Below are 20789 nucleotides of genomic sequence, written 5' to 3'. Positions count from 1 at the left end.
TTCATGTGTGCAAAGTACAATTGTTAAAAACAAAACAACAAAAACAGAAAAAAGAGGCCGTGGTCGCCATGGGGCAGTACTGAAGCAGAGCCCCATACTCTCAGACCTGGGGAGAGAGGGCACTATGCTCCCACATGTCTAGGGCTGGCAGGCAGGGAGGCGGGGTCTCATGTGTAGGCCCTCTTGGCAAAGAACGGATATCTGGTGGGGCTGATAGTGGGCTGGAGGGAGTCTGATCAAGATGGGGCTGTGGCCTCGGCCCCCTCCTCTGAGTCCCACACCTCTGACTGCAGGTAATCAGCGAAGAGAGCCTTGGCCCGGCGTAGGACGCGCCCCAGGTGGTGTTTTCGCACGAGGCGGTCAAAGTGCATGGCCAGCTCGTTGTAATCCAGCCCGTTGCGCATGATATGGTCGCGGTGCTCCAGCAGGATGGCGAGGCACAGGAAAAGCATGAATGGGTTCCCTCGGCCAAACTCCTGGGGCGGGGGCAGGCCCAGTGGGGGTGGGGGTGGCAGGGACTTCCCAGGGTCTTGTGGGGAGCCCACCTCTGGCATCAAGGGGGATCCTGCAGCCATGTCACCAGTGGGAGAGGCGTCCTGGGTGGATGGCGGAGATGAAGACGATGGGGAATCAGGGTGGGAAGAGGAGGAAAGCAGTGGGTCTGAGGAGTTCAGCAAGGGCTCAGAGAGAGACTTGGAGCTGATGAGGGCAGCTGGGTGGGGCAGCTGGACCAGAAGGTCCCTCCTGGGGCCTGTGTTATCCCTGAGTTGCTGGAGGTCATCCAGACTGGCCTGTCTCAGGAGACGCCCTCCACCACCAGGCCCCTGGCTGGTGGTGGCCAAGTGGTCAACAGCATCTTCAAAAGCACCATCTCCTCCACCGGCGGGCCTCAGCATGTGCCTCTGCCGCACGGGCCGTCCCCTGTGGCCCCCAAAGCCAGTGTCTGCCACCAGGCTGGGGGGGCCCACGAGCTCTACCTCATGCTCGGGAGGGTCGGGGGGCAGCGAGCTCCAGGTGACCTCCAGCATGCGGAGAGCGTCATCAAAGGCGAACTCGCGCTTGAGCTCGAGCAGCAGCCAGCGGTAACAGAAGAAGAGGTCGTCAGCACCGGCTTCCTGCAAGTACTGGTAGAAGTCAGGGTCGGCGTGTCTCAGCAGCAGCTTGAGGTGAGCGAACTTGGTGGCCATGGCGCGGCCATCAGGGTGGAAGTTCGCAGCCAGGCGCTTCATGATGCCACAAAAGCAGACAAAGGCATGGCCCTCGTGGTCCATGACGGCAAGGATGGGCGAGGCCAGGTCGCTCATGCCCTGGCAGTAGGACACCTGTGGGTGGGTAACGGCGTAAGTGGTGAGCAGGTCGTGCAGAGCCCGCAGGTGTGGGCCATCCTCGGGCCCTGCGAAGTAGGGGTGGGCCCGGTCGGTACGCAGCACGTCCTTGAGGACCGTGCTGCGGATGAACTCCAGGTCCTCGGGGCTCGCTCGCTGGGCCCACTCGCTCTTGAGCTGCTCATACTCGCGGCTCTTGCGTTTCATGTAGTCCATCCGCTCACGGCCTGTCAGCCCGTCTGGGTACACGTTCAGAAGGTACCTCCACACCACCTGGCCAGGGATGAAAGGGATGAGGCTGAGGGTCTACAGATGAGCTGCCACACCCTCGTGTGGATCCATCACCACCCAGCCACCCTGGGCCTCTGCCCTCCTTTGGAAAAGCCTGCCCCTCCTGAAGGTAAGCCTGCTGTGCTGGAATACTTCCACGCCATCCGCCGAGAGTGTGGCCCACCGCATGTGTCTCTTGAGCTATTCATGACTGCTGTGATGGATCCAATGAGTGACCAAGAGGGCTCACCTTTCGCAGGGAGGGCTCAACACCACCATGGTAGATCCGCAGGCGCAACTCCTCGGGGCGTGAGAGCTGGCCCTCGTGGTTCAGGTATGTGTGAAACTCCGCATCGCTTAGGGGAGGCTTGAAGGGCTTGACGTCTTCCCCATATGACCAGCTCAGCACCTGCTGGACCTTGGACAAGGTGCGGCCCACCTGTGAAGGAAGGAGGGAGGGAGGCCACCACTCAGCTGGGCAGGCCAGGGGCAGGTACCAACCGGCATGCTCGGAATCGGGGGTGCCAGGGATGCCCTGCCCTCCAATCACAGCTGGGCCCCGCGGCTCCCTGAAAGCACCTGAGAGAGGATGGACTGTGTGAAGGGCAGGGCAGCTGTCGTCAGCGATGACCGCTTCTCAGCCAGCAGCATGTCGGAGCCAATGACATCCTTGGGGCTGATTATGTCCCAGTCTTCCAGCAGCGGGCCTGGGCACACAGAATGACGCCGTATGAGAATGCGGATGAGAACCCCAGACCTCAGGGTCGGGTTCCTCTCCCTCCAAAGCCAGGCCACCCACAGGGCAATGAGCCACTCCACTCTCCCTTCCCATGTCATCCCAATCACGTAAAAAATAAAACCACGAATAATCCTCTTGTGGAAACTGTCTCACAGAATGGCTGAGCAGACTCTAATAGTAGTATTTTAATGATATAAGGTAATATTTATCAAGCACTTACTATGTGCCAGGCACTGTGACAGGGCTTAACGTCAATATAAACGATAAGAACAGTAGACAACACTTCCATACGGCTAAGTGCCAGGAAGCGTTCTGAGCCCTTTGCAAATATTAACTCATTTAATATTCACATCCATCCTCTAAGTTAGGCACTATTATTATCGCCACTCTATGTGGAAACATGCATAGTCAGGACTAGAAGTTGCCCAAGGCCCCACAGCAAGTGGGTGAAAGAACCGAAATTTGAAGGCCAGGCCCAAAGCTCAAGAGCCCAAACTCTTTTAATCTTATATTCCTGCTAGTTTTCCTCCCACAATTGGTATAGACTACCATTATCATTCTTATTTTGCAGACCATGACAAACAGCTTGGAACAGTTAGTAAGTGGCCAAGGAAACGGTAGGGCTGGGATGTGAATCTCATTTACCTTACTCCAGGGCCCAGATAAAGTTTAGCAAAAGTATTTGTAGAACAGGTATGCCATGCATGTTAGACAGAAGAAACAATGCTATGCTTGATATTACCCAATTCTGGCCCTTGGAACATCAGCAGAAGTCTGTCCCTTCTCTCTCTTCTTTACTCCCCCTTGCATCCTTTCTGCCCACCTCAAATGTCATGTGGCTGAAGCAGCAGTGGCCACCTGAATAAGTTCGAGAGACTTAAGAGATGTCGGCTCTGGCGCCAGAGAGCTGCTAAGCTGACAACAGCAAAGACCAGTAGCTTTCAAACTCTATTATACGAAACAAATCAACTGGGATTTGTTCAAGCCATTGTCATTTGCAGGCAAATGCCGTCACTAAGCAACATTTCCATGAAGTCCACTGTACTTTCTCCCACAGAGCTGAGGGGGAAGCAAACCCTGGGCCACAAGTGGATGTCACTGCCTCTCTTTAGGTGTCCCATGGGGCACTGCAAACCTAAGGGGTCCAAAAGGGGAGCCCAAGATCCACTCTAGACATAACCTCCTCCTCTGCTCCTCCTGTGAGTGAACAGTGTCTCTACCTGTTCAGCTGCTTAAGTCCCACACCTCACAGATGTCCTTGCCGCCTCCCACTCTCTCAATTCCCAGGGCCAAACCATCGCCAAGCTCCATAGCTTCTGCATGCAGAACACACTTCAATTCCACCTCTTCTCTCAGCTCACACCACGCCTCTCACCTGAAACTGCCTCCCAACCAGTCCCTGCCTCCCCTTTGCCCCTCTGCACCCTCTCCCAACAGCTGCCAGAGTGGGCTTTCTAAAACATGAAAACACATAAAATAAAGAAGGTTGCACTACTCAACAGGTAAAATAAAGAAGGTCACACCAATGGTCTGAAATACCAAAGAGAGGAGCCCCTGTCAAGGCACAGAGCTAAAGCTTGATGATTTGAGAGGAAAGCAGAGAGACCTGGAGGACAAGTCCAGGAGACCTGACAATGCAAACCCTAAGAAATGCAGGAGGAGCAAAGGGGTCAGGTGGAGACAGAATTACCCAGATATGAAGGAAACTGTCCCTGAGATGAAGAAGTGGCTCGGCAGGTCTCAGGTAGGATGAATCAACGAACAGCACAGACCACGGGCTCCCCCAACTCTATTCACCTGCTGGCGAAGTGCCCACATTCTAAGAATGAAGACAAACTCTTGCCAGCTTCCAAAGATGAAGAACAGGCTGCTTACAACTGAAAGAAGGTCCGATTGCCGATGGGCTTCTGTTCCACAACTCTGGAAGCAAGACAGTGGCTTGCAGCACCCACGGAGTACTGACAAGAGAGGCCTGAGATCCAAGGGTCCCACATCCAGCCAACCCAGTACGTATCCACCACGACTGAAGTTTCTGATCATTAGCATACATCTAACGCATGCGCCTTACTGGAGGAGAACGAAGAAGTTCTCTAAGAAATGACTACTGAATGACTACAAGGGCTCAAGGTGGGTGGGGGAAGGCAAAAGGGAGGGTAAATGGGGACAGGCCACAAGTTTTTAATATATACGGTTAAACATAAAACGACAAAGAGACTGTGACTGGGAGTTTGTAACATTGTTACATTAGGATTCCTGAAACATAAGCGAGTGACTCTAAAGAAAAGATAATGATAGCCTGGAATTGAAAAAGAGAAAAAATTACCGTTGGAGCAAAGCCCAGAAGTTAAGGCTTAGGGAGCAGGAGAAGGATGAGAATGAGAAGTGTTCCAAAGCTTCCATTTCACGGGCTACGGAGGGTGGGGGAGACTGGAGGGGAAAAGTGCTCAAAAGATTTCACTGTCAATTGTGTAAAAAAGCATAAATCCAGCTACGGAGATTTTGTGAGAGACATACTAAAACCAGGTGACAAAGAAAGGTTAAAAATTGAAGAAACATGAAGGTGTACCTGGCAAACACAAGCAGAAAGCAAGAGCAGCCATGTGAATATCAGAAAAAGCACCGCTCAACATCAAAAACATGGGACTTCCCTGGTGGCGCAGGGGCTAAGACTCGGCGCTCCCAATGCGGGGGGCCTCAGTTTGATCCCTGGTCAGGGAACTAGATCCCACAAGCAGGCCACAACTAAGAGTTCACATGCTGCAACTAAGGAGCCCGTGAGCCGCAACTAAGACCTGGTGCAACCAAATTAAAAAATAAATAAAGTGTATAACTCAGTGAGTTTAAAAAAAAATAAAAGACAAAACACATGACAGGAAAAGAGAGATATTCTATATTGACTTTTAAAAGAAAGAAAGAACCTGTTAATAAAATGGACAAAGGATTTCTACAAGCCCAAACTCATCTAGTGGCAAAACCGGATCTGAACTGACGTGTGACTATATGTAGTCTTTTTTTTTTTAAAATAAATTACTTTATTTATTTATTTTTGGCTGCGTTGGGTGTTCATTGCTGTGTGTGGGCTATCTCTAGCTGTGGTGAGCAAGCACTCTTTGGTGCGGTGCGCGGGCTTCTCACTGCAGTGGCTTCTCTTGTTGCAGAGCACGGGCTCTAGGTGAGTGGGCTTCAGTAGTTGTGGCGCACGGGCTCAGTAGTTGTAGCACGTAGGCTTCAGTAGTTGTGGCTCATGGGCTTTAGGGTGCAGGCTCAGTAGTTGTGGTGCAAGGGCTTAGTTGCTCCGCGGCATGTGGGATCTTCCCAGACCAGGGCTCAAACCCGTGTCCCCTGCATTGGCAGGCAGATTCTTAACCACTGCGGGGAAACCCTATATCTAGTCTTTATGTAACTCACTAAGTGTGAATATGCACACACTTCCCTGAAGAAACATGCATGTTTCATTATGGGGTGCTGCCCCAGGCCCTTCTTGCAGTATTACACAATATGTACTATACATACTGTACCTCCTTATCATAAAATTGTCAAACCTCCCAAATCCTAAATTATATATGTTGTGCAATGCCAATCAGTGACGTAGTGGGTTTTTTCCTGGAACTGGATAAAATTATTTTAAGGTTCATATGAAAGAATTCACATTTAAGAATAGTTAAGAAAAAGGAGAGCCAAAAAAAAAGAATAGTGGGAGGAAGGCAATGCTTGCCTTATTAAAATGTATCAGAAAACCACTGTGATAAAAATATGGTGTTAGCATAGCATGAGACAAACAGAGCCAACTGGTGGAATTCAATATAGAAAGCCCAGAAATAAATCCAAGGACATATGGGAACTCAGTACATGACAAAAGTGGCATTTCAAATCAGTGTAGAAAAAGTGGTTATTTAATAAATGATGCTGACATACCTATTTGTCTGGAATTTTTTTTTTAAAGCTAGGTCTACTAATCACAATGCTGACAGAGATTTATATGTAGAAAAGAAAATAATAAGCATATTAGAAGAAAATGTAAGAGAATATTTGTATAAGCTTGTGGATGGGGAGGATGTTCCAAAGTAAGGAGAAATTCAGAAATCATAAAGAAAAAGACAGATATATGTATAAGACTGAATACATATTTTAGTTTTTGATAGGATCAGAAAAGCACCATAAACAAAGCCATAAAACAAAAAGATAAGCTTGGAAAAAAATATCTGCAATACATATGACAGAAAGAGGATTCATATCACAAATGCACAGATTGGTTGATGGTCTAGGCTTGGTAATCTTCCAACTGTAGAGGTGACAGAAACTGACTTCTTCCCTGAAAGAGGGACTGGGCCATCTAAGTGGTCACAACATGCCTGTTGCTTTCACAGTCATAAACACAATCCCAAGAATTCCATTAATAATATTTGTAACAGCTCCATTGATTGGACACTTACTTACCTTTTTTTTTTTTTTTTTTTTTTGCGGTACGCGGGCCTCTCACTGTTGTGGCCTCTCCCGTTGTGGAGCACAGGCTCCAGACGCGCAGGCTCAGCAGCCATGGCTCACGGGCCCAGCCGCTCCGCGGCATGTGGGATCTTCCTGGACCGGGGCGTGAACCCGTGTCCCCTGCATCGGCAGGCGGACTCTCAACCACTGCGCCACCAGGGAAGCCCTTACTTACCTATTAATGTATAGCATGATACCATTAATGTTAACCACATACCGTCTGTGTATATATACAAATATGAATATACTTACGTATCTCTATATGTAGATTAATGTGTCTGTGTGTATGTGTGTGTGAATAAATAAAGGACCTGTAAGGTTATACATCAAACTGATCAAAGTAGCTCCTGCAGGGCAAAAGGGTAGGGGAACAAGATTAGGCACAGTGGGGGCTTCCCTGGTGGTGCAGTGGTTAAGAATCCGCCTTGACAATGCAGGAGACACAGGTTTGAGCCCTGGTCCGGGAAGATCCCACATGCCGCGGAGCAACTAAGCCCATGAACCACAACTACTGAGTCTGCACTCTAGAGCTTGCGAGCCACAACTACCGAGCCCGTGTGCCACAACTACTGAAGCCCGTGAGCCCAGAGCCCGTGCTCCCAACAAGAGAAGCCACCACAATGAGAAGCCCGCGCACTGCAACAAAGAGTAGCCCCTGCTCGCAGCGACCATAGAAAAGCCTGCGTGCAGCAACGAAGACCCGATGCAGCCAAAAATAAAATAAAGAAATTAAAAAAAAAGATTAGGCACACTGGTTCCAGGAGACTTCAGCATTATTTATAATAAGGAGAATGTATTTACTGGATAATTAAAGATTAGTTTCATTAGGGAATTCCCTGGCGGTCCGGTGGTTAGGACTCTGTGCTTTCACTGTGGAGGGCCTGGGTTCAGTCCCTGGTCGGGGAACTAAGATACCACAAGCCACGTGGTGCGGCTAAAAAAAAAAAAAAAATAGTTTCATTAAAAAATGTAAAAAAAAAAAAAATGCAACTCCATGGAATTCTCTGGCGGTCCACTGGTTAGGACTTGGCACTTTCACTGCCGTGGGCCCAGGTTCACTGGGTTCCATTCCTGGTCAGGGAACTAAGTAAGATCCTGCAAGCTGTGTGGCACAGCCCCCCCAAAAAAAGTAGCTCCAATCAAATTCCCATCAGGATTTTAATGAAATGATAAGCTAATTCTATTAAATGAAAAGAACAGTGGGACTTCCCTGGTGGTGCAGTGGTTAAGAATCCACCTGCCAGTGCAGGGGACATGGGTTCGAGCCCTGGTCTGGGAAGATTCCACATGCCACGGAGCAACTAAGCCTGTGCGCTACAACTACTGAGCCTGCGTGCCACAACTACTGAAGCTCACGCACCCTAGAGCCCATGCTCTGCAACAAGAGAAGCCACCACAATGAGAAGCCCATGCACCACAATGAAGAGTAGCCCCCGCTTGCCGCAACTAGAGAAAGCCCGTGCGTAGCAACCAAGACCCAACGCATACAAAAAATAAATAAATAATTTAAAAAAAAAGAACAGTAAGTGCGTGAGAATATTCAAGAAAAAATTTTAAAAGGAGAACATTAAAACATATCATAAAGCTACATGATTAAAACAACATAGAATTGGCTTAGGGTTGAACAAAGAGATCAGTGTAAGGGGATCAGGAATTCAGAAACAAACTCGTGTATTTGCAGGAGTTTGGGAAACAAGACAATGGTAGGAATAGAACTAACTCATCAGTAACTGGAAAGTTGATTCTCTTTAAAAAGATAACTTTTAAATGTCCTTTTGCCAAACTGATGGGTGTGTGTCTCTCTGTAATTTGCATTCCTCTCAGTTCTTGTGCAGTTGGGGTTTTCTTCACATGTTTATTAGTGGGGCAGATTTTATTTCCTTACTGAAATAGTGCTATTGTGTCTATTTTATAGGTGAGGAAATGGAGGCTTGGGGACTTAGCTAAGTGACTGACACACAGTAGCACATAGGGCTGCTCAGTGCAGAGGTTCCTGTGTTTCTGGCTACCTGTCTTTTCCCATTTGTCTCTCTGCCTGTCTCTGTCACTATCTTTCCTTCTGACTCTTGTTTCTCTCTCTCTCTCTCTCTGCCTATCTTTTTCTCTAGTTTCTTTTTCTTAACAAGCCCCACATTTTGTAGAGTTAAATGGTTAAAAGCAAGGACTCTGAAGACAGTTCAGCCACCACCTGGCTTCAAATCCTGCTCCTCCACTTACTGTCTGTGTCACATGGACAAGTCCTGTCCCCTCTATGAGCCTCAGTTTCCCCATTTATAACATGGGGATAACGATTGTCCCTACCCTGTAGAATTGTTTTGACAATCCAATGAATAAACATTATGTGTGCAGAATGGCCCCAAGTGTTTGACACATGTTAGCTATTTATATATTATTATGACATCAATAAAATGCCTCAGGACTTCCCTGGTGGCTCGGTAGTTAAGACTCTGTGCCCCCAATGCAGGGGACCCGGGTTCAATTCCTGGTCAGGGAACTAGATCCCACGTGCATGCCGCAACTAAGGAGCTGGCAAGCCGCAACTAAGGAGCCCGCGAGCCGCAACTAAGACCTGGCACAACCAAATAAATAAATAAATATTAAAAATAAATAAATAAAGTAAAATAAAATGCCTCAGTCACCCCAAATAGGCACTGTGAATTCCCTGAGGCTGGGAACCGTGTCTTCCACTCCACAACTTTTTATTTTAAAAAAATTTCAAATCTATGACAAAGTTAAAAGATGAATACATTGACCATCCATATGTCCTTCATCTAGCTCCCCCAGCTGTTCACATTTTGCCACATTTGCTTCATCTTGCTCTCTCCATATATATATACATTTTTAAAATTTTTTTATTTTTTTAACATCTTTATTGGAGTATAATTGCTTTACAATGGTGTGTTAGTTTCTGCTTTATAACAAAGTGAATCAGTTATACATATACATATGTTCCCATATCTTTCCCCTCTTGCGTCTCCCTCCCTCCCACCCTCCCTATCCCACCCCTCTAGGTGGTCACAAAGCACCGAGCTGATCTCCCTGTGCCACGTGGCTGCTTCCCACTAGCTATCTATTTTACGTTTGGTAGTGTATATATGTCCATGCCACTCTCTCACTTTGTCACAGCTTACCCTTCCCCCTCCCCATATCCTCAAGTCCATGCTCTAGTAGGTCTGTGTCTTTATTCCTGTCTTACCCCTAGGTTCTTCATGACCTTTTTTTTTCTCCTTAGATTCCATATATATGTGTTAGCATACGGTATTTGTTTTTCTCTTTCTGACTTACTTCACTCTGTATGACAGACTCTAGGTCCATCCACCTCACTACAAATAACTCAATTTCGTTTATTTTTATGGCTGAGTAATATTCCATTGTATATTTTTTTGCTGAATTATTTGCAGATATCATGATGCTTTACCCCTTAATACTTAACTGTGTTTTTCCCGAGAACAAGGATATTTTCCTTCTATAACCATGATACCGTTACCATACCCAGGAACTTTAACCCTGACACACTATTATTTTCTAATGTATGCTCAATAATCAAATTTTGGGGACCGTGTCTTAATTTATCTGTGGGCTCTCAGGGACCAGTACAGGTAAGACTAGGGGAACAAATATGAGAAGACTGGAAGTGGCTGAGAGATAAAAGGAACAAACAAATGAATATGAGTGCAGGGTGAGTCAATGAATAAATACAATTACCATGACTATAATCAGCATTGTTATATTTACAATATTATTATAACTGAAACATATAATACTGTAGCTCTATTATTATATTGCATTATACAGTTATATGTTACTACATTATATGCTATAATAAATGTGATCATTATTGTTATTAGAGCTAATACTTTTTGAGCATTCACTATGCAGCCATGCACCTTTCCAGGTTTTTTACATGAATTTCCCTGTTTAATCATCATGATGGCCCTAAGATACCATTATCTCTACTTTACAGATAAAGAAATTGAGGGCCAGTGGCCAAGCCAGGATTTGGACCCAGGATTCCTTGCTCCCTAGCCCACCGTGAGGGAGTGCATTGTGAGGAGTGGAGTCATCCCACGGGGAAAGGGGGGCATCCCAGAGCAGTGCCCGCAAGGCACCAGGTACTCACTATCCTCAGTGGGCCGAATATCTACACGCAACTGCAGGTAAGGTTTGGAGGCGGTGGCGAAGGCCGTGCTGAGGTCCCAGTCAGACAGGAGTGAGAGATAAGCTTCCTGCCCCAGCCGATCCCGGCCCAGGTAGCTGATACCAAAATTCTTCTTCCTGGACAGAGAAGACATGGCATCTTTCAGTGCCCCAGTGCCCTGGAGGCCTCAGGGACAGTTTCCAAAAGAAGCCGAGGAGGATAGATGGTTTTGAAAACAACTTCCTACTATGTGCTGGGCACTGTGCCAAGGATTTCAGGCAGCCTGAGGTCAGATCGTTTTTTTCTATTTTGTTTCACAAACAGAAGCAGATACACACCTGCTTGTATGTGGAGAGCACACTGGGAACTGGTAACGTGGTCCCCTCTAGGGAGGGTAACAGAGTAGCTGAGGGATAGAAGTGGGAAGAAAGCAGCCTTGTGCATAAAAAAAAAAGCAATCTGTATGTTTGTTATATTTCACAACAAAAAATGTTTATGCACAAAAAGTCAAATAACAACTAAGAATTTGTTCTTCAGATACACCTGTGCAACTATGCAAAGAAGTATGTTGTGTGATAACTATTGTAACCATGGAAACATCCTAAATACCCATCACTTTTGTATTATTTGAGTTTGTTACCATGTGCATTCGTCCAAAATAACAACGACAACAAAATAACCATCACACCTGCCTCCAAGAGACACTACTTTTCATCTATCAGGTTGGCAAATTTTCCAATGTTTTCTAGTAGCCAGTGTTTGTGAGGGTGTGAGGGAAACAGGAATTTTATGGGCTGCTGGTGAGACTGTAAATTGGTAATACCTACCTGGAGAACATTTTGGAAACATCTGTTGAAATTTTAAAAAAGCATACACCGCTTAACTCAGCAATATTACTCCTATGACTAGATTTCCCCAAATATTCCAAGATATGTATGTGGCTGTTTGTTCACTGTGGGATTATTTCAATAATAATAATAATAATAATAATAATAATAATAATAGTAATAATAACAAGAAAACAACCTCCCCCTTTACCAAACAACAACAATAAAAATGCCAAACAACCGCTGTCGAGGTGGGTGGCCCACTGGCTTTCCCCAGGCTCCCGTTACTCACCCGTTCAAGTCAAAGGCTCGGATGAGGATGTGCTGTAACACATCGAGTGAGGTGATCTGGGGGTCCACAGCAAAAGAGCGAAACTCAGGTGGCAAGAAGCTCTCACATTTCTGGGGAGAGAAGACAGGGGTCGGCCATCAGGGGTCACATCACCATGCTGACATGGAGTGAGTAGCAGGGACCAGATCAAGGCGGGAGTTCTGAGCCATGGGGAGAACTGTTGTTTTTGCTCTGAATGGAGGGTGGGGGAGGCTTGGGAGGGTTCTGAGCAGAGGAGGGATGTGGTCTGACTCAGGATTTAACAGGATCCTTCTGGCTGCTCTATGAACAGTCTGTGGGGGACAAAGGAGAAAGGAGTGTTCCAGTGAGGGGGCTACTGCAATAGTCCAGGCACCCAATCCTTCTTCTACATCCCCTCAATGATGGTTGCCTGGATCACCATGTCCAGTCTGGCCCTCACTAAACCAGTCCTCCGCGCTGCAACCAATCTAGCACATCTATCTACAACACTCCCCTGCTTAAATCTCTTCAAAGGGAACCCCAGGATCCCCAACAGGTGGGCCTATAGGACCCCAGCCAGCCTCCCTCCAGTCAGCTTTTTTGAACTTTACACTCTGGTACTACCAGACTCCTGGAAGTTATACTCTGAATACATTCTGGCTCCAGGCCTTTGCTTATGCAGATCCCCCAGTCTGGTACGTCCTTCCCACTTTCTTCAGCTGGCTCACACACAGCTCAGGCATCTTCTCTTTTCTGAACTCCCAAACCTCTACCTTTGAGCTTCCTCTATTACACTGAAGTGATCTGTTTACTTCTCACCAGAATCTACCCTCTTCTCATCACCACCAGTGCCACCACCCTAGTCTGAGCCACCATCACTGACTGCCTGCTGGAACTACTGCAACATCTTTCTTACTCAAGAGTACATGCCAAAGGCCCTTCACAATCTGCCCCTCTCTTACCTCTCCGATTCACCTCCTACCACTCTTCCCCTCACTCTCTGGGCTCCAGCAACATGGGAACCTAAGGGAACATGCCAAGCTCATCCCCACCTCCCAGCCTTTGCCCTTGCTGTTCCCTCTGTCTAGAACACTCTTCCCCCCTGATATGCACATGCCTGACTCCTTTTTATTTGTGTCTCTGCTCCTTCAGTACCTCTCTGGGGATTTCCCTGTACGACCTTGGCTAAAGTAACTCCCTAGTTCCGAACCTTTTTCGTTATTTCCCCATGACATCTACCAGTGTCTGAAGCATCTCATTTACTGAGCTGTTTGTCTCCCCGACGAGTATGTCCGCTCATCCAGGGTGGGGACTTGCACAAAAGTGCACTCTCAACACATATGTTGACCGATGTCAGAGGTTCCTTTTCAGACAGCAACAGCCTCCCTCATTTCTCAAGGCCCCACTCAACTATAAAGGCCCCTCCTCCAGCCCTATAGCCCCTCCTCTCTACCCACAATCTCCACCCATCCATTCCAGGGGCCTCTACCTTTCCATTTGCAGTCATCACGCCCCATGCCCTGCCCTCGCATTCCCAGGTCCAGCCTCTCCCCCACCCTCCACTCACGCCACCATCACTCTGCCCTCAAGCCTCGCCCCTCACGTAACACCCCAATTCTCAGGTCCCGCCCTCCAGCCTAGGACAGCCACCGCCTTCCCTTCCCCTGGGAACTCGGGGCAGGCTAGACGACGGGCCGCCAGCCTCACCTTGACTCGGACCCGCACCACCTCTCGCTCTTCCTCCTCAGCTGCCGCTTGGGCTCCCCCACCAGGCGGGGGCGCTCCGGAGCCGGCCAAGTCCGAGGATCCAGAGGCCGTCGCCATCCCTCCACCACCCGCCTCCGGGTGACAGCTGACCGTTGCCCCCTACCCTTGCGCACACCCCAAAATGCGGGCGCCTGCGGCCCCACCTTGCGCCCGGGCGCAGGCGCAGAGGGCGCCACGGGACCCTACCCCCCCCCACCACCTGGCACAGGGTGGAGGTCGCCTCTGCGCACGCGCACAGTGTGCTGTTGCCAGGAGCCCCGCCCCCCAAAGCCGGGCATTTTGCCTCACTTTAGCCAGTGTGCAGGCGCTTATTGAGGGCCCGCCCCGCCCTTGTTCTTGGTTTGGTTGTTTGGGCAGTTTGCTTCCGGGTTCACCTAGGTGCGTGTTAAAGTGACGACCTATTCAGGCGAGAAAAGTGGGCGGGGAAAGGAAGCTGCTGCGCGACGACGTCAAGCCTCCACATCCCGCCCCAAGTCGCCTCGCGTCTCTGCTTAGAGATGATGTCATCTATTTCAAACGCCTGTGATCCTCACTTCAAATGAATCCGCTGAACGGAAGAATAATCCTTTTTCCAGAATCTTTTAAAAAATAGTTTACACGTTGTGAAAATTCATGGAGCTGTACATTTATGATTTTTGCAGTTTCTGCCCGCATGTTATACTTCAATAAGTAATTTACCCAAAAAAGCCATTTGTATGCTCTCTGGAGGTCCTAGCTTTTTAAAGTTTGCCTTTGTTTTTATTGAATCCTTACAACACGTTGAGATCGATCCTGTTATTAAATGGTGTGTCCACCAAATATCAGCTGAATACTGGACATAGCTTAGACTCCTTTGAGAAACTTTATGTACCACAAAATGCAAAAAGGCATTCTCCTCACTTTACTGTATAACATCTATATGGTTTGGACAAAATACAGGCTGCCCTTACAAATGTAATTTCTCACAAAGGAGTCCTGTAAGTTACCTGGACTCCAGCTGTTGCTGCAGTATTGTATGGATGCTACCGTTAACGTTACCTTTTTAGAGAAGTCTGCAATTCTAAAACACTTCTGTGGCACTGCTGGATTTTCTGATGGAAACAGGGAGTTTGAAAGTCTGTTTCTCATTAAAATTACCATAGGGTGGAATGAGCAAAACATTAGCCTAGAGCTTGGAGTTTTATCCTGCAGGCCCTGGAGCACAGGTTTTAGATGGGGGTATGATGTGATCAGATGTCCCTGTCTTGGTTGTGGAGAGAGCCCTGGAAGGAAAGATACTGGAAGCAAGGAATTCAAAAAGGAGGTCCTTGCCATAGTGCTAGGGAGAACTTTCTCTTTCATTTGTTCATTGTTCCATTCAACAAAGTGTATGCCAGATAGTCTAAATATATTAATTCCTTTAATCTGCATAAAAACCCTATGAGATAGGTACTATTATTATAAGCATTTTACAGATGAAAGCACTGAATGAAAGGGGAAAACATGCTCTAGACCAAAGCGATAGTAAATGGCACAGAGAGCAGACAGTGCAATGGACGGAAGGTGGGCCTGTGCCTGGTGTGTCTGAGGAAGAACACAGAGGCCAGCATGCCTTAAGTAAACCATGAGGTAAGTGATGGATCTGAGGTGAGAAAGTGAAGCACGGCCTTAACAGTGAGGCATTTGTCAAAAGCTACACTGTAGGCTTGAGCGGAACCAGGATTTAAAATGAAGTCCTGCTCTGCACAGGTTACCTGGAGCCAGTTTCCAGGTATCTGCAGTTTTATTATTCATTCTTTGTCATCTCCTCAAAATTCCTCAAGTACCCATTTGTTTTATGACTGAAGGTCTATGAGGTTAATGACAGAGAGTGCAGGATGAGTGATGGGGGTCTGTAGGGTGAAGAGTATCTGTGGGTACATGACAGGTGGTCTGTGGGGTTGAGTGATAGGATATGGGGTAAGTGATGGAAGATCTGTGGGGTAATTGGGGATCTATAGGGTGAGTGATGGGGTATGTAAGGTAAGTGATGGATTCTGCAGGGTGAGTTATGGGGAGTTTATAGGGTGGTGATAGGGGATCTGTATGGTGAGTGATGAGGCCTATGGGGTAAATGATAGGGGGTTTGTGGGGAGAGTGAGAGGGTTTGTGTGACACATGATAGGGAGTCTATGAGGTGAGTCTTGGAGTTGTACGTGATGGGAGGTCTGTTGGGGCGAGTGATGGGGTCTGTGGTGTGAGTGACAGAGGTCTGTGAGGTGAATGATGGTCTGTCTCTGGAGCAAATGAAAGGCTGTGGGGAGAGTGATGGGTATCTTAGTTGTTAATGATGGAGTATGTGGTGTGAGTGATGGGAGGGTGGTGGAGTGAGTTTTGTGGGGTCTCTGGTGTGAGTGATGGGAAGGTTAGGGTAGTGATGGGGGTCTTTGGAGTAATGAGGGGCCTGTAGAGTTAGTGATGGGGTAGTTGTGGGGTACCTGATCAGGAGACAAGAGGTTGAGTAAACTGAAGAACTTGGATTTGGAAAATTCTCAGCCTATCCATATTGTAAAAAGAGAGGTGTGTTCTGGAGAGAACGCCAAGGGCGTGGGTGGATGATCACGCCTTAAAAGAGCTGACAGGTGTGATTCATGAATCTAATCAGCCATCAGAGGAATCTGTGGGGTCAGTGATGGGGATTTGTGAGGTCATAGATTCGAGGTCTACATGATGATGATGGCAGTCTATGGCTGAGAGAATGATGGTCTGTGGAATGAGTGCTGGAGGGGTCTATGGGGTCAGTCATGGGGCATCTCTGGGGTTAGTCATTAAAGATCGCTCAGCATAGGGTCAAGATCTTTATTTCCTGATTTAAAAAAATTGTCCCCATCACAGACTTCCAAGGTTCTCTTGTACCTTTGTCCCAACAGCTCCTGACAGTAGCTCCACACAGCTCCTTTCTTCCCCCTGTTCACCCATCAGCCTGAGTTTGACAGATCAATTTGATTTGTCCTTCCAACCTGTGAGAGCAAGGATTGGAATCTTCTGGCAGGTGGAGAGTTCCTCAATAGCCAGTGTTCAAGCCCAGTTCATCACTCATTATTTCTGCTTGCTCTTGGCTTTTGTGGCTTTGGTGTCCAGCATGCTCTGGGCACGAGCAAGTTGCTTTATAGAATCAAGCACGAGGATTCCGGGCAGCACCAGCCACAGGGCGTTCAAGAAGACAAAGTAAAACCAGAAGTAGAGAGGGTGGCCCAGCTCCCCATGCTGGAATCCCTCACGGTGCTCTGTCAGGAAATATAGCACATCCCCGTATATCTGACCTGTGGGAGATAGAAGGGGAAGAAGGAAAGCCTGTAAGGAGGGGGAACAATTCCAAGCCATTTTCCAAGTCATCAGAGCTCAGGATTCCCAAATTCAGAGACCTAAGTGTTCTGCAATCATATGGCTGAGGATTTCAGAAAACAGAAGTGAGATTTCCAGAAATCAGAAGCTGAGACTTTCTGAACTCAGGAGAGTTCGTATCTCTAGAGTTTAAGGAAGCTCAAAATCCTTTCATTCAAGACATCTCAGGATTCCAGGACTAGAGAGAACTCACATTTCCAGAAAGTTAACAAAGTAAGAACGTAAGAGGACTGAATCTCAGATGAAGGAAACTCAGAATCTTGCTCCTGGAGGATCCGGGGGCCTCCCACCATCATGGGTCACCTCATGTAACCGTAACCTTCATGGGAGACTTTGTGATGGAGTGGGAGGAGAAATGAACCCTCCTCGCTTGAGAATGCAGGCCAAGAGGGGCATGGCTGTTCCAGAACCTCAGGGAGTTTGTCATTCAGTCTGACTCAGCCCTGGATGGGCACATTGAGAGGTCCCACCTGCAGGGATGCCCCCACGTCTGTGGATCCCCCATCAAGCCTTCAAGCACCCAGTGTGGGCCCTCTCCTCACCCACAGAGACCACAAGCTGTAGGACAAAGCGGAGGGGCTGCTGGCGGAGAAAGGCGATCACCACCCATAGGCTGAGTGGTCCCCACAAGCAAGCTGTGATGGTCTCCATGCATATCATGAAGCTATCATTCCTGCAAGAGAAAGGATTGGGGGGCACTGGCATCACTGTGCTCTCCCCACAAGGCACCCCATTAGTGGTCCCTGACTCACCACCCCTCCAAAACACAGGTCTCCCTTGACAGAGGCAAACACTTACAGGATGTATCGGCTGTCTCCCTTGGCATACTCTTTCCCTGAAGAAGACGAGAGACATACATGAAGAATATCATCAGGAAAAGGAACTCAGACTAACTTCCCCATGCCTCAGTTTCCTCATCTGTGAAATGGGGTAGTTGTTTGGACTCTAGGGTTAATATATGTATACAAGATAATGTGTGCAAACCTGGCACAGAACAATAAGTGTTGCTGTGATTGTCTGGTATTCAATAAATGTTTGTGGAGTAAAATGAGGCAGGTGTAAATGATGGAGTGAGGGACGTAGCCAATGAGTGAGTGACAGCGAGAGAGAGAGAGAGAGAGAGAGAGAGAGAGAGAAGGTGAACAGATGAGTAAATGAAAGAGTGAGAAGAGAATCAAGAAAAAGACAGATCACCCAATGTAAAAATAGGAGACTGGAATAGGCTTTTCACAAAAGAGGATTTCCAAATGGTCAGTAAACACATGAAAGCTACTCAAACTTTTGTTAGTCATTAAGGGAAAGCCAATTAAAACCATAATGAGATATCACTCACATCCACTGGAAGGACTAAAATTTAAGAAACACCTGACCATACCAAGTGTCAGTGAGGATGTGGGAAACTAGAACTCTCATATACTGCCGGTGGGAATATAAAATGGCGCAGCCATTTTAAAAATTTTTTTGGTGCAGCCATTCTTGAAAAGTTTGGCAGTTTTTCATAAAGGTAAACACACATCTACCATGTGACCCAGCCATTCCACTCCTCCATATTTACCCTAGAGAAATGAAAGCAGATCTCCACACGGAGACTTGCAGAAGAATGTTCTACCAGATTTATTCTTGAGGCCAAAAAGGAGTATTGTTTGTAACAGCAAAATATTGGTGGAAAATGCTATCAGTACTGGAAAAGTCAAATAGTTCTGTAAGTGTCCTCATTTTAAAAAAGCAAAGTTCAGAAGTGTATATAGCATGTTACCATTTACACAAAAGAAAAAATAAAAATGATGATGATGATGATAATAATATGACATCTACTATCTGCCAAACACTGTTCTAAGTGTCTTACATATATTTGGATATGACTTATTATCCCTCTTTTATAATTGAGCAAACTGAGGCTTATGTGTGTTAATTTATGTGTAAAACCCTGAAAAGAAACATATGCAATTATTTGGGGAAACTTGGTGGATAGAACGCAGATTTTCACCGCATACCTCTTTAAATTGTTTAGTTTTGGATCCATGTGAATATATATGCAACAAAAAGTTAAATAAATTTAAAAATTTTATTTAAAATGAATGGAAAAGAGTTGGTGGGTGGGTAAACATCTAAGCCAATCCCTGCCCAGGAAATTCCCTTCCACAGCACACTGAAGAACTCAGGACTCACAGAGTTGAGACAAGATGGCTTGGTCTCCGAGAAGGTCCTCGTGGTAGAGGCTGAACCAGCCCTCAATCACCAAGTGAATGAACCCACACACTGCAAACCAGCACAGGGACAGTCTCCGCCAAGTCCCCAGTGGGATGACCGCAGCATGACCTGACAACAGCCATGTGGTCACAACTAAGACCCCAGAGATGGAGAAGAGGCCAGCCAGGAGATGCCAGGTGGGGCAGTCATTAGGCACAAAGTTGTCCAGCCTCAGGTGCCGAGGCCAGTATGGGTGCACGGGGCTGGCATTGGTGGTCATGTCTTTGTAGGCTGATGGAGGTGTGTGGATATGTAGAAAGGAGAATAAAAGGAAAGGAAAAACCTGAACAAATAGAGAGCACAGAATGAGATCATAAAATCAAATCCAAATAGTTTATTATGACAAGAAATGTAAATGGACTCAATTAACCAATTAATACAGACATGATTAAAATAATCTAATTATTTACTGTTTTAAAAAACATGACTATAAGGCCACAGAAAGACTGAAAGCTTGTTCCAGCCCTCCGGGAGCCATAGGATGCGGTAGATACAGGAACTAGAACAGGTCCCAGCCCTCATTGGTCAGTTTGCTGGGGAAGATAGGAACCAGGCCCAGTCTCTGACCTCATTGGTCACAGTCTGGTGGGCAGACACAAGAATCATACTAGGTCCCAGCCCTCATTGGTCACGCTTTGGTGGGGGAGCCACCTGATCCCCGCCCTCAGGGGTCACAGTCGGCTGGGGGAGACACAACGACCAGGTAAGGTCCCATTTGCAGGGGTCACTGTCTTGCATCATGCAACGGAAAGCTATTACCCTCCCCGTAGTCCTGGAAACTGCAGGACAGAAGAGAGAAGACTAATCAGAACGACGACCCTCAGGTTCAGTGTGTGGGATCGCCCGACTCCTCCCGAAATTGCGCAGCCTGCGGCTAACCTGCAACAAAGAGGAGCCTTGCGCGGGGCGCTAAAGAGAAAAAGGAGGGTCAAATACAGAGACCACCAATCAGAACTAGAACCCGCTAGTTCAGCTGCCCAATGAGAAGGCGGATCTTCTGTCGTCCGGACGACCGCGCGGTAGCCGGGGGTCCTGCGCAGGCGCGTGGGGGTGGCGGGGGGGGTGGGACGGCGCGGGGTGGGGGGGGAGGGTAGGGTCTTGCGCAGGCGCGCCGAGGGCTGGCCGTTTTGCAATTGAGAACTAAGGGATGGAGTGGCAGGCCAGGCGGAGGGAACTCACCCAGCAGCGCGGCTGCAGCGGCCTCTCCCACCGGCTCCGGGGTCTCTCTAGGATCGCTTGCTGGCTCCGAAATATCCCTAGTTCAAACCCAACCCCTCACAGGTTCCGCCTTACGGAACTGGCCAATGGAGGGGCTGGGAAGGAGGCCACTGCCGCTCCCAACCAATAGTAATTC

The 20789-nt window shown here is 47.7% G+C and overlaps 2 protein-coding genes across 5 annotated transcripts; both read right to left on the bottom strand.

Annotated features, from left to right (window-relative positions):
* On the bottom strand, nucleotides 1-14033 carry TBC1D25 (TBC1 domain family member 25). Of its 3 annotated transcripts, none has more exons than XM_027091275.1 (6): nucleotides 13784-14033; nucleotides 12077-12186; nucleotides 10940-11094; nucleotides 2175-2302; nucleotides 1846-2034; nucleotides 1-1598 (listed from the first exon to the last, which is right to left on the bottom strand). In XM_027091275.1, exons 1-6 carry the CDS (start codon nucleotides 13898-13900, stop codon nucleotides 237-239), a joined length of 2061 nt encoding a protein of 686 aa, XP_026947076.1. In that variant the 5' UTR covers nucleotides 13901-14033; the 3' UTR covers nucleotides 1-236. The 3 variants fall into 3 exon arrangements, with proteins under 3 accessions (XP_026947076.1, XP_026947077.1, XP_026947078.1); XM_027091276.1 differs by lacking the exon at nucleotides 13784-14033 and adding an exon at nucleotides 13316-13432; XM_027091277.1 differs by lacking the exon at nucleotides 13784-14033 and adding an exon at nucleotides 13287-13305.
* A 2592-nt stretch (nucleotides 14034-16625) lies between these two features.
* EBP (EBP cholestenol delta-isomerase) lies at nucleotides 16626-20787 on the bottom strand. Of its 2 annotated transcripts, none has more exons than XM_027091292.1 (5): nucleotides 20615-20787; nucleotides 19355-19718; nucleotides 17984-18020; nucleotides 17728-17858; nucleotides 16626-17103 (listed from the first exon to the last, which is right to left on the bottom strand). In XM_027091292.1, the coding sequence occupies exons 2-5, from the start codon at nucleotides 19653-19655 to the stop codon at nucleotides 16880-16882; spliced, it is 693 nt and encodes a 230-aa protein (XP_026947093.1). In that variant the 5' UTR covers nucleotides 19656-19718; nucleotides 20615-20787; the 3' UTR covers nucleotides 16626-16879. The 2 variants fall into 2 exon arrangements, with proteins under 2 accessions (XP_026947093.1, XP_026947092.1); XM_027091291.1 differs by lacking the exon at nucleotides 20615-20787 and adding an exon at nucleotides 20195-20578.
* Between the last annotated feature and the right edge of the window lie 2 nt (nucleotides 20788-20789).

This window comes from Aethalodelphis obliquidens, unplaced genomic scaffold, assembly GCF_003676395.1.
Source record: "Aethalodelphis obliquidens isolate GAN/ISIS:26980383/991018 unplaced genomic scaffold, ASM367639v1 scaffold71, whole genome shotgun sequence".
In the NCBI taxonomy this organism is placed as follows: domain Eukaryota; kingdom Metazoa; phylum Chordata; class Mammalia; order Artiodactyla; family Delphinidae; genus Aethalodelphis; species Aethalodelphis obliquidens.
This window is presented reverse-complemented; position numbering and strand designations above follow the sequence as displayed.

What these genes read in the sequence shown, in the direction of transcription:
- EBP (XM_027091292.1), bottom strand. Translation starts at nt 19,655, where the DNA reads ATGACCACCAATGCCAGCCCCGTGCACCCATACTGGCCTCGGCACCTG. An exon ending in AGCCATCTTGTCTCAACTCT is followed by an intron (nt 18,021 to 19,354) that starts GTGAGTCCTGAG and finishes CGTCTTCTTCAG; the next exon opens with GGAAAGAGTATGCCAAGGGA. An exon ending in GGAGACAGCCGATACATCCT is followed by an intron (nt 17,859 to 17,983) that starts GTAAGTGTTTGC and finishes TTTCTCTTGCAG; the next exon opens with GAATGATAGCTTCATGATAT.
- TBC1D25 (XM_027091275.1), bottom strand. Translation starts at nt 13,900, where the DNA reads ATGGCGACGGCCTCTGGATCCTCGGACTTGGCCGGCTCCGGAGCGCCC. An exon ending in TATTCGGCCCACTGAGGATA is followed by an intron (nt 2,303 to 10,939) that starts GTGAGTACCTGG and finishes CTGTGTGCCCAG; the next exon opens with GCCCGCTGCTGGAAGACTGG. An exon ending in CACAGTCCATCCTCTCTCAG is followed by an intron (nt 2,035 to 2,174) that starts GTGCTTTCAGGG and finishes CTTCCTTCACAG; the next exon opens with GTGGGCCGCACCTTGTCCAA.